Source organism: Phodopus roborovskii, unplaced genomic scaffold, assembly GCF_943737965.1.
Source record: "Phodopus roborovskii unplaced genomic scaffold, PHOROB, whole genome shotgun sequence".
Classification (NCBI taxonomy): Eukaryota; Metazoa; Chordata; class Mammalia; order Rodentia; family Cricetidae; genus Phodopus; species Phodopus roborovskii.
In genome coordinates, this window is record NW_026126516.1 from 88,016 (window position 1) to 100,384 (window position 12,369).

The 12,369-nt window shown below is 39.6% G+C and overlaps 1 protein-coding gene across 9 annotated transcripts in view; it reads left to right on the forward strand.

Moving 5' to 3' along the window:
* The first annotated feature begins 271 nt into the window (after positions 1 to 271).
* The window catches only part of Spata7 (spermatogenesis associated 7), a 30,444-nt gene continuing 18,346 nt past the window's right edge, over positions 272 to 12,369 (forward strand). Inside the window, exons 1-4 of one of the 9 annotated variants that reach the window (XM_051196422.1) lie at positions 330 to 449; positions 3,935 to 4,009; positions 6,399 to 6,494; positions 9,632 to 9,679. In XM_051196422.1, coding sequence (XP_051052379.1) covers positions 431 to 449; positions 3,935 to 4,009; positions 6,399 to 6,494; positions 9,632 to 9,679 — 238 coding nt within the window. In that variant the 5' untranslated portion in view covers positions 330 to 430. Of the gene's footprint in view, positions 450 to 3,934; positions 4,010 to 6,398; positions 6,495 to 9,631; positions 9,680 to 12,369 lie in introns of all 9 variants that reach the window. The other 8 variants (XM_051196424.1, XM_051196425.1, XM_051196423.1 and 5 more) reach the window with 8 other exon arrangements.

Here is a 12,369-nt window from a genome sequence, read left to right on the forward strand (position 1 = left end):
ACTCCCTGGTCAAGAGCGCTTGTTCTGGAAGTTTGAGCGCCTGAGTTCGAATCCCCGCACCCAAGTAAAAAACGGGCATGGTGACAGAAACAGATGTGACTCGCCTTCCTGACAGCAGTTCACTCTGGGTGGCTGGCAGAGCCACGGATTGGCACCAGGACCCATTCTCCAGCCCGCCGCCTTCCCGCTGCGCCCTGGAGCGCCTAGGCCAGCGGGCGGGGCGGGGCCTGGGAGTGCGCGTCCCTGTGATGTGACGTCATAACCCGCCGCCGCGGAGCCGGCCCTTAGCAACCAGTGTGTCGACGGTCTCTGTGTCGCTGCCGCCCCCGCGGCTTAGTCTTTCCTAAGCTCCACTGCGGGGGCCGGCTGAGACAGAGCAAGAACCGAAGGGGCACCGAGCGTCCCCTCGAAGGCTGCAGGAGCACTAAGCATGGATGGCAGCCGGAGAGGTAAGGGGCTGCGCGGGTCCAGGCGGCGCCCTGGCCTTTAGCGTGGCCTGCCAGCTGCTTCTCCAGGATCGCGGGGGTGATGACCAGAGCTGGACAGGCCCGGGGCCCAGGGGGGAGGCCCCGCTTGCCCGTCCCATTCATTAATGTACTGCCTGGCCTTGAGTTTGTCGTCCTGACATCCAACCCCCGACCTCGGGATCCTGTATCACCTCGGTATCCACTAGGCAGAAGACCAACCTGGTCTTTGAGGTCCTACCTGAGCCCCAGATCAGGCCGGCCTCTTTCACAGAAACGACCCTCAGTTTCCTCATCTTGAACATAGAGGAAGATACCCATGCAGTGGAGTGCATGCAGATAACTATGTAGCAAAACTCCTGGCGCATTCTAAGTACTTAGTGTACACGAAGTCTCCCAGTCCCTCCCTCCCAGAGCTGGTTATTATAGTTCAGTTGATCCAAGGTGGGGAGCTGGGATACCTCATTTGTAATAAACTTCCAATGTGGCTGGTTAGTGGACTGAATGTTTAATACCTCAAGACTGCCCATAATCATAGTACACACCTATTTGCCTTGATTGATATTCTGAGACAAGTGGAAAGTGTGAAGTATTTGGTGACCCCCCCACCCACCCACCTATAAGTCTTCACGAATCACCCCAAATGAAGTTGAAGCTCCACAGCCTAAGCAAGTATTCTTTATTAGGATTTTAAAAGTAACTTTGAATGGATCTGCTAGTGGTTTCTTGAATTAAGTCTTGCGTTCAACTTTCGTGAACCTTTATTTTACTATAATTGATCAAAATAAGTGTTATGCTTAGTGTAGAAGGTCAGTTGACAGGCTATTCAGACACTTTACCAACCTGCATTGTAGAAAAAGCAAACCAAAATGCTCGTATGATCTTCAGAAATGGTTATAAAACAAGCTTTAATTTTTTGCTGTGTTCCACCCATAACCAAACACCTGCTTAGTACACATACACAAGTCTTTTTAAGTAGGTCTTATTCATATTTTGAAATAAATAGAAGAAAAGATTATAATTAACTTCCCCCACCCCAGTGTCACAGTAGGTAACAGAACAAGCTTTGAACCCAGACTAAGAACGTAAAAACCCTTAAGTTAATTATTTTACTTGCATAGCATGGGTAGGGGCATTTGTAGAGTAATAGATTTAGTAAGTCTGAGGTATTTTTTAAATGAGTTGAAAAATGTACAAGGGTTTATATTTTATACCTTACCCAAGTGGCTTTACTTTTAGCCCACAATGAATATTAATATCATTGTTTCTAGTTTTGAACTTGTAAAATAAATGTTATGTTCAATAAATACCTGGGCTAGTTTTCATATAGGTTAAATTATAAGTAACTATAATTGTCATTAATTATAAATTATTTATAAGTAACCATTAGTTTAGCTAAAGCTTAAATGCTTGATTTTAATTAAAAGTAAATGTCTTAGATTTCATTAGTTCCTTCAGCTATTTCAGAACATAAAATACTAACGATACCTGAGGGGCAAAGTTCCTCACTTGCTTACAGCAGTCACCTTCTTTTGTAGGGTCAACCATCAGAGTGGTGATGAAGCAGAAAGCACCAGCTTGAAAAACAATAGGTCTTGTTTGTTTCTAGTCTTTGATATTAACTAATAAAGCATTCTTCTGCCAGTCACTTTACTTTCCCAAGCCTTAGTTTTTTGTTTTTTGTTTGTAAAATGGGAGTTAGACTTAATAATCTATACAGCTTTGATTCCAACATCTGATGGGAGGAAGGAGAAAGAAAATTAAGAGTAAATAGTCCACCATCCATGTATTATCAGCAACCTGTGCTGGAAAAAAAAAAAAAAAAAAAAAAAAAAAAAAAACAAGAGGAGACAACCTATTAGGATGTTCACTGAAAATAGACTGGAAAAGATTTCTTAATCTGTTGCTCCCATGGAGATGTATTTATAAGCGACCGATTCCTAAATTTCCAACAATTTTGGTAAGATACTGAAACACCATTTTGTTTTTTTCCTCAGTGAGTTTTCTGCCATTTGTTAGTAAAATCAAATTTTATAGGAAACGGAGCTGAAGAATTTGACCGTCCTACAAGACCATCAAGCTCATGCTCCAATTTTTAGTCTTAGTTTAGAGAATGCTGTTTTTGTTCTGGGAATTTGGTTTGAGACAACTTTTGGATCATTCTGGGTCCCATCAGGATATGGAAACTACCTAGGGTGGTTTAAAGGGGGAGTATAAAGAGTTATTAAGCACGCTACAGTATTACCTAACATTTGCATTGGGCAAAAAAAAAAAAAAAAAAAAAAAGTCATCAAAAATTATACCCCAATTGGGGGGTGGGGTGGGCAGTGCCTAAGAGAGGGCCCAGATGAAATGAGTCATCTTTTCCTTTCTTCAGCTCTGGAAGTTTTAACATGACATCTGTTAGGAATGTTAGAAACCAATGAATGTACATCCTAATATAAATAAATGAGGAAGAAATTAACCCTGGTTTGATCCTCTGCACCACTGCCCCAATAAAAGCTCCCCGAGGGATACAGTATTCAGTATTCATGTTCTGCACACTAGTTACATTAACACTGAAAGTATGCTTTTTTTTTTTTCAAGTTTTTTTTTTTTTTCAAGATTTACTTATGTATACAGTGTTCTTTCTGCATGTATGCCTACTTGCCAAAAGAGGGCACCAGATCACATTCTAGGTGGTTGTGAGCCACCATGTGGTTGCTGGGAATTGAACTCATGCCTCTGGCTTCCCAGGACACTGGCACACATGCTGCAAGTGTGCACATACACACGTTTTTATTCCCCACAGGCATGACTAGGCTAATGTGATCTAGGCACTCCCTCGTTGAGACTTTTCACAGGTAATTCTAGGCTGTGTCAGGTTGACAGTTGAAACTATCAGTGAAAGAACTTTTGAAGTTCATTGATTCAGCTAGGGTATTGTGTCAGAGTGTCAAGGAGCTGGCTACCTGTGCCCACACCTAGCCGCTCCAAGGCTGGAGTTAAAAGCATATCCTGCCATGCCTGGCTTTTTCACAGATCCCAAAGTCAGCACTTTGGTACTTCTGTCACAGCTACTTTATCAACTGAGCCCTGTTTTATTTTCCCAAAAGGAAAGCTTCAATATATGGTCATTGGATTTTTGCTGTTTAATAGATTGTTGCTGGTAGTAATGGGACTTGTGGTTTCTTTTTGTTTTGTTTCGTTTTCTTTTTGAGACATGGTCTCATTATGTAGCCCTGGCTGGATTCAAACTCTGTATAGACCCAGCGGTCCTAGAGTCTATAGAGATTTGCCTGCCTCTGCCTCCCAGCTGCTGGGATTAAAGGCCTGTGCCACCATGCCTAGGTGAATAAAAGTTTTAACAACTTTGTTTTAAATTGAAATGTGCTATTTTTTAAAAATATTCTATATTGGTTTTTTGTGTGTGTGTATGTGAAAGTTTTGTTTCACGTGTCCTAATTCGTGGTTTTTATTGTTGTTGAAAGTCAGAGCAACCTCTGTCCTCCCCAGATACAGTCCACCATGCCTATTTACAGGACACTTGAGCACCAAGAGCAATGGTAAGTGAGCTACTTAAAACTGGGGCTTCATTGAAAGACTCGGTTTTCTGTGATGGGAAATCACATGGCCTGATGAAACAGTTCTCGTAATGGACATTTGTGCTTCACATTAGTAGCTAGAATTAAATGTTGTAGGCATTCTTTAGACACATTTAGGGGATTATGATTTCAAACTCTTAACAGTGCCCTGAACGTGTACGTAGCTGCCTCCTGCTTCCATCCCTGCTACGGCCAGGGGCTGCTTTCGACAGCACAAGGTCTGATTTAACACATGCCTGTCTTGTAAATGATTACCAAGCGATAGACACGAGCTTTAAAGAAGAGCTGGGTAAAGAAAACTTGCACATTATCTCAGCTAATGTTTATAGGTTGCTGAGTCCCTATGTCCTGTGATGCTTTTACATTTTAAAGTCTTCAGAGTAAAATTGTCATGACAACTCTAATATTTGTAATTATAACTTGAAAGTCTTTGGCATGGGTTTTAGGAAAACCAGTTTAAACCTACTGCCCTTATTTCCACTCTTTCATACTGTCCCCTCTACATATGACGAAATGATGAAATGTTCAATTATTTCATTTTGTTTCTTTGTACCACGATGTATACATAGAAAGAGCTATGAAAACTTATTTTTAAGAAGCAAAAAAAAAAAAAAAAAGGAAGAAAGAAAGAAAGAAAGAAAAAAACTTTGAAGCAATGTCGGTGGCACAAGCTTGTAATACCAATATCTGGAAGGCTGAGGTGGGGGTAGCAAGTTTATGGCTTGCCTGGGCTGCAGAGTGAGATCAGGGCCATTGTGGGAACTTAATGAGACCCTTCCTCAAACTAAAAAGTGAAAAAGTGCTGGGGATGTAGCTCAGTCAGGGGTAGAGTGTTTGGGTAGTATGTGTGAGACCCTGGATTCAATCTTTAGGAAAACGCACATGCACACTTAGAAACCGGGTTTAAAAGAAACATTCACAGAAGAGCAGAATAAACGTTTGCTAACGTTAAGAATGTACTTGCAGAGCTAGTGCAGGCAGAAAGCTGTCAGCGTGCAGCTGCATTGACTCTTACCTCAGCACTGCGTCCTTTGTCAGTAATATGACACAGGCTTGTTTACTTCACAGTTCTGTGCCTCAGTTTCCACTTTTAAAATGGTCATAATCATAACTAGAAAAGTTTCTATTGGTAAGAGAGAGTGGAAAAATGCATGGCAGGTGCCTCCAGCAATGTCTTCCATAGTAACATGCTTATATTATGCAGAGTTTCTCGAGAAGGATTGATTTTGAATTACTAAAGGATAGATCTAGGAGGGGAATCAAAGTTCCAATGCAGAAAAGTCCCTTGTTTTTCAAGCTCTATATCCTACTTCACTGTTGATTTTTTTTTTTTTTTTTTTTTTAACATATGTGAGTAAGACTTCTCAAAATCTTTTCTGGGTCTGGGGAGATATCTCAGCGGACAAATGAATAAAGCACTCACTGTGAAAATTTGAGAGACCCCCCCAAAGCCCATATAAATGTATGATGGGAGTGGCAGTGTGCCTGTCTGGGGAGATAAGAGGTAGGATGCCCAGAGCAGCTGGTTAGTTAGACTAGCCATATGAGCCAGTCTGTCTTCAAATAAAAGATCCTATCTCCATGAATGAGATGGAGAGTGGTCAAGGAAGATTCCTGACATCTACACACACCACACACACTCTCACCCTTGCACACATACATACATGTACCCACACATGTTTGGGCACGCATATATATCACACACATACACATGCAGAAAAAGTGTTTTTAATGATTAAAAATATGTCTGCATAGTACTTGATAATTCTAATTTGTGCTTCATGCTTCTGAGAGTTCCTTTAAACAATCTGAGTGAAGCTGAACAGCATAGATTTTATGCGCCTGTACCTACAGCAGACTGGCTCTTGATTCCAGATCTAAAGTCAGAGATTCGACTCTCAGAGCAGAATCTTTGCAGAGGGGTTTGATTTGTTTGCTTTCCCAAATTCAGTGGTTTGTTCTTAGTCAAGCAAGTGACTAAAGATTTTTATTTATGAAATAAAAAGATACAAAATTGATAGTAATCAATTGTATTAATTATAGCTTAAAATTATCTATTAATAAATTATATTCCAAGTTATTTTAATAGATTATATTTTAGACTCTCTTTTCCAAATTGTCAAGGTTGTAAAACTTAATTCGTGAGGAAGTTTGAACCCAAGTGATGGATGGGTTGCTAATCAGTGTTAGCAGGGCAAGGCGAGGGCTGGCTACAGCGCCAGGCACGTGTGCACTCAGCCTCTTCCGATGAACTCCAGAACATGACTAAGAATGACTTGAGTAACTTGTGGATCTTGGGGTGTTGTATTAAGTGTAAATGTGTAATGATTAAATATGTTTTAATTTTTAGCTTTTTGCACTGACTCCTCTTCTCTCAGACTAACCACTCTCCAGCTGGTCAAGAATCACATGGCTGTTCACTATAATAAAATCCTTTCAGCCAAAGGTAAAAATGTGCAAATTTGAATTCTCTGTGCCAATTTACACCCCAGCTTTACTTCTCACTATGGCAAACCTGTGGCAAAAGTTAATACAGTAGCTCAAAGACGACTTGTGCTTAAAGTGAGATGCCAACTACTGATTATATCTATGGCAAGTTTTATGTTAGCAGTATTTGTATCCGTATAACGCCTAGGCAGCTCATTTAATTCATTTATTCTAATATTATTTTATTGTTAGGTAGTGCTCATTTTTCTATTTCTGTTTAAAATGTTATGAGTGCGTATTGGGACATGTTTGGGTATGTGTGTGAACAAGTGTGTATTCAGGTGTGTGCACACGCATATGCATGGGGGTGTGTGTGTGTATGCATGTAGAAGCCAGATGTCAACCTTAGGTGTCATTTGTCAAGAGCTATCTACTCTATTTTTTCATAGAGGGTCTCTCGCTGAGACCTTGGATTTGTCATTTTAAGACTAGGCTAGCTAGCCAGCAAGCCCCAGAGAGTCTCTGGTCTCTGCCTCCCCAGGGCTGGGAGTACTAAAGTGTGCTTTTTCTGTGGATGCTAGAGTCCTTGGGTCCTGAGGTCCTTGTGCTTTAATAACAATCACATTAGTGACTGTGTTACCCTCCTAGGTTCCTCTCTGCTTACGTTTTTAAAAAGCAGTGTCTTAATACAAAGCCCAGGCTGGCCTGACCTCAGTGTCCTGCTTTGGGATCTCAAGGGATTACATGTGTTGTGCTACCATGCCCAGCTAGATGCTTATCTTAATACAATTTTATAACCTGCTTTTTTACTTAGGAAAGTATACAAAGATGATTCTTGCTGCTATTTTTCTTTTATTGTTGATTTTTATTAAGATATACTTTTTTGTTATTGTTTTTTGAAAGAGACAGGGTTTCTCTGTGTAAGAGCTCTGGCTGTCCTGGAACTTGTTTTGTAGACCAGGCTGGACTGCCTCTGTCTCCGAGCTGCCTGGCAAGAGATAACTTATATAGGATAAAATGCACTACTTATACAGGGAAATTCTTTGAATATATATAATTTTTATAAACACTACCATATTCACAATAAATCAGAGATCATTTAACTTTGCATGTATTTCGCCTCCCTGTCACTTGCTCTTGTTCGGTTCATAAGCAGAGATTGATGTGTATATTTCAAATTGCTGCTTGAAAAAAAAGGATAGTATTTTATAGCATTTGAAAATAGTATGAGATTTGAATTTACTGTCCATAGCACAGTCATGTTCATTCCTTTCATACTGCCTATGGCAGCCTTTGCACTGAAGTGCAGAGACAGCGAGTTGTGGCCAGCTGTGTCACTTGGCAAAGCTGGATCATTTACCCACTGCCCCACAATAGCAGTGTGCTGATCCCGGTACGGAACATTTCAACAATCCTAAAAAACTCCCCCTCTTATCTCTGCATCAGTCCCTTCCTCTCAAGTCCCTGAAGCTGCTGATCTGCTTGATTTTCCTATAGTTTTGTCTTTTAATAGGATAATACATATTTATACTTTTAGTCTAACTTCTTTCAGTGTGCACAATACTTTGAAGCAGTCTTTCCCTGGCTTGAAGCTAACCCTACTTAGGGCAGCCTGGCTGACTAGTAAGCCCTGAGGATCCCCCTGATTCCCCAGCATCGGGGTTCTTAGCATCTGCTACCATGCCTGGCTTTTTTACATGGCAGGTAGGGATAGAACTCAGGTCCTGTACTTGTCTAACAAGTACTTTACTGACTGAGCTGTCTCCCTAGCCCTTACTGTATTTACTTTTCTTTATAAATTATAGTCTAACTGGTGTTGCATGCCTTTAATCCCAACACACAGGAGACAGAGGGAGGCAAATCTCTTTGAGTTCTAGACCAGCTTTGTCTACCTAGTGAGTTCTAGGACAGTTAGGACTATATAGAGAGACCCTGTCTCAAAATAAGCAATTTTTTTAGAGTATTCCATTTAATGATTGATTGATTAATGGTTAAGTGATTGATTCATGACTTGGTGAATGTTTGAACTATGGGAAATAAAATTACTGTAAGAGTTCACATACAGTTGTGAACATAGGTTTCTATTTCATATGAGTACATTTCTTTTCTGTGTACATTTAGCTCTGTGATGGATGGAACCCTTTCCAGAGTGACTTCCTGTGCAGCTGCATCCTCACCAACACTTGCTGTTGCCAATAGAGAGTAGTGTCTCCTCTTTGTGAATATTTGCAAGTTTAAATATAAACTTTAGTTTAAGTTCATTATATTTTTTTTTCCTTACTAACTTTCCCTTTTTGTGACATAGACTCACTGTGTAGTTTCATAAGCTGAAGTTTAAATGTTAAGGTTATGTTTTAAAGAATTGAGGAAAATAGCATGGCATGGTATTAAAATCATGTAAAACTGAGTTCAATTTTCAGATATTTTAGAATGTGTGTTTTTAGCAACATGTTTAAGAAATCATTTTCTAATCTTTGGGTTTTCTAAATTTGTTTTCTTCTAGAAGCTTTCTTTTTTTAGCTCTTCCATTTAAGTCTGTGGCCCATTTTGAGTTTTCATATAGTATGACAAAAAGGTTATTGGTTTTTACCTACTCATATATAAAATTTCTGGTGTCAGTTACTGAAGAGATTATTCTTTCTCCATTGAATTGCCTTGGCGTCATTTGACCAGATGTATAAATCTGTCTTGAGCTTTAATTTTTGATCTGCTTATATTCATGTCTACCTTTCTGTCCACAGCAACCTGCTTTGTGTTCTGTTTGATTTCAGTAAGTCTTGACATAGGTAGTATGAATACACCATATTGCTCTTTGCTTTCCAGTTTGCTTTAAGACTCCATTCAGGTGTATTGACACGTGTGATAAAGGCATGGCATTAGGCCATTGATGCTCTGTTCATTCCCTTTTCAATCTCCGTTATATACTTTTTCAGTGGTTTACCATGCTATGCTTTCAAGTTCACCAGTATTTTCTTCCCATTATCTAATGAGCTCTTAATCTCACATAGTATTTTTTAGCTGTTATTTTATTTTTAATCTCTAGAAATACAATAAAAAAGCCAAGAACTTCAAGTCTGCAAGAATGTTTGTGACTTAACATTTGATATTTCTCATTATTTATAAATATCAAAAAATTAAATTTTTTTCCTCTTTCAGCCGCAGTAGACTGCTCAATTCCAGTAAGTGTGAATACCAGCATCAAATGTAAGTAATTTTTGAACATAGCATCCCTATAGAAAGGTGATGAGACACACAGAGTTTGAGATCTAACATTCTATGTTTAAATTCACTTCAGTGTTTAAGAGAGTCATTGTTGTCATCCAGCTGCCCTCAGCCACATGTGAGCCCCTAGGTACTGGATCACCTAGTAATTAATTCTCTTTGTGCATTGTTGGAACTGGCAACTGGCATGGGGTTTTCTCTAACATCTGCACAATTTTACATTCCAGCAGTCAGATGCAAGGCCTTCAGTTTCTCTCGATACAATATGTGAGAATTTGGGGTTAGTTTGGTTGGTTGGTTTATTTTTGTTTGTTTGGGGATTTAAAAATTCTCATGTTCTCCTCAAAAAAAAAATAATAATAATAGAAGAAACAAAATAGTCCCTAAGAATATAGGAAACAATAACAAAATGGTGATAAGTCCCAACTTATAAATGTGTTTTAAATGAAAAATAGATTAAACTTCCAGATCCAGAGGTGTATGGTGGCTGGCTCATTCTAAAGAGAAAAGAAAAGGGGGAAGGTAATATACTGTTTATAGGCGCTTTGGTTTAGATATAAGGGCACACTGAATAAAAGACTAGAAAGAAATAGTAGTACACAGGAATGATAACCAAAAGAAACCAGCAGTGGATACTATTATGTTGAGCAGAATATATTTTGAGTCAGAAAGTCTCTATAGAGAAAAAGATGGTCATGAAAGGGTACAGTAGGAAGGTCTAGATATATATGCCCAGTATTAGAGCTCCTGATTCCATACTACACTTTCAGTAATAGCAAGAACACCCAAACAAAACTCAGTAAAGAAATAGCGGAATTAGATAAAATAGCTAATGAAATGAACCTAATAAGCATGCCAGGCTTTCCGCCCATTTGATACACATTCCCTTAAGAGCATATGGAACATTCAAGGGCTTTATCATATAAAGTCACAAATTAATCTTCATGTATTTCAGAAAAGAAAAATCATTCCGGCTACCTTTTTAGCCACAATCTAATTAAAATAAAAGAAAAACAGAGTATAAAATTCACAAATTTGGGGATTGAGTCCAAGAAGAAATCAAATGAAGTTTAGATCAGATGTGGTGGCACACGCCAATCACCTAGTGGTAACACAGGAGGATTAGATGTCAGGGCCAATGTGGGCTTCATAGTGACACAATCTGTAAATGAAAACAAACAAACAAAAATCTCCAAACTTTAAAAAACAGCTTGTCTCAAAGGAAAACAAAAATACTGAAACTTGTAGGACACAGCAGTCAATACGAAGGTGCAAATGACTACACTGTAGAAGAAAAAGGATCTCGTGCAACTTAAATGTAAATTTTAGGAAACTGAAAAATAATTGAGGCTGGACCTTACTGGACAGCACTTGTCTCGCATATAAGAGACCTCATGTCAGCACAGAATAAGAAAGGAAAAAGAAACAGACTAGAAAAGAAAAGCAGCCCCCAGTTAGTAGAAGAAAGGAAATAATCAGTATTAGAAAAGAAATACAGAAAATCAACAAGAACACTTTAAAAAGCAGAAATTGGTTTCCTGAAAACACAAAATTGGCAGACTTAGCCAAACTGAAGAAGAAAAAGAATGAAGACTCACAATCAGAAATGAAAAGAAAAGCCATTCCAACAGAGGCCTCAGAGATGAAAAGGACCAGGGCCGCTGTGAGCAGTTCCACTCCACTAATTGGGTTCACAGGGGGAAAAAAAAAAAAAAAAAACAGATAAAATCCAAGAAGCGTGCAGCCTAGCGAAACTGAACCAAGAGTGGAAAACCTGAACAGACCAGAAGGGGAAGTTTAGAAAGCCCTCAGTAAAGAAGAGCCAGGACAAATCAGTTCCTATGCAAGCAAGCTCTTGCAGATATCCAGAGAAGGATGGAAACCAGTCAGTCCTACAACTTCAGAGCAAGTGAGAACATTTCCCATCCAAACTTAGGAGAGCAGGACCGCAGCAATGCCAGATTTAGACAAAAACAATACACGAAAACGATGGGTCATGTCCTGATGAATAGAGATGAAAAATCCTTATTAAAACACTTGCAAACTGAGCTCAGTAGCACTTCAATGTACGCATACCACCACCAAATGGCTGGTGCAGAGATAGTTAGACATACACATTAGTTGGTGTGTCGGGCCACATTATCAAAGTAAGGGGAGAAGCACATGAGCAGCTCCGGCCATGCAGAAGAAACATTTGGTAAAATCCCCCTTTCGTGATTTTTAGACTCTCGGTTTTAGGGTTTTATTGCTGTGATACACACCAGGACCAAAAGCAACTTGGGGAGGAAAGGGTTTATTTCAGCTTTCAACTCTCAGGTCTCACTCCATCACTGAGGGAAATCAGGACAGGAACTCCAGACACAAGCCTGGAGGTAGGAACTAAGGCAGAAGCTATGGAAGAATGCTGCTTACTGGTTTGCTCCTGATGGCTTGCTTTACACAACTCAAGACCATGTGTCTACGGTTGGCACCATCCACAGTAAGTTGGGCCCTCCTGCATTAATCAACAAAATGTCCCATACGCTTGCCCACATGCCAGTCTGGTGGGGGCATTTTCTCAGTTGAGGGTCCCTCTTCCCAAATGGCTAGCTTGTATCAAGTTGACAGAATACTAACCAGCACACCCTCTTATTAAAAAGTTAACCTCAGCACAATAAAAGTTATATATGAAA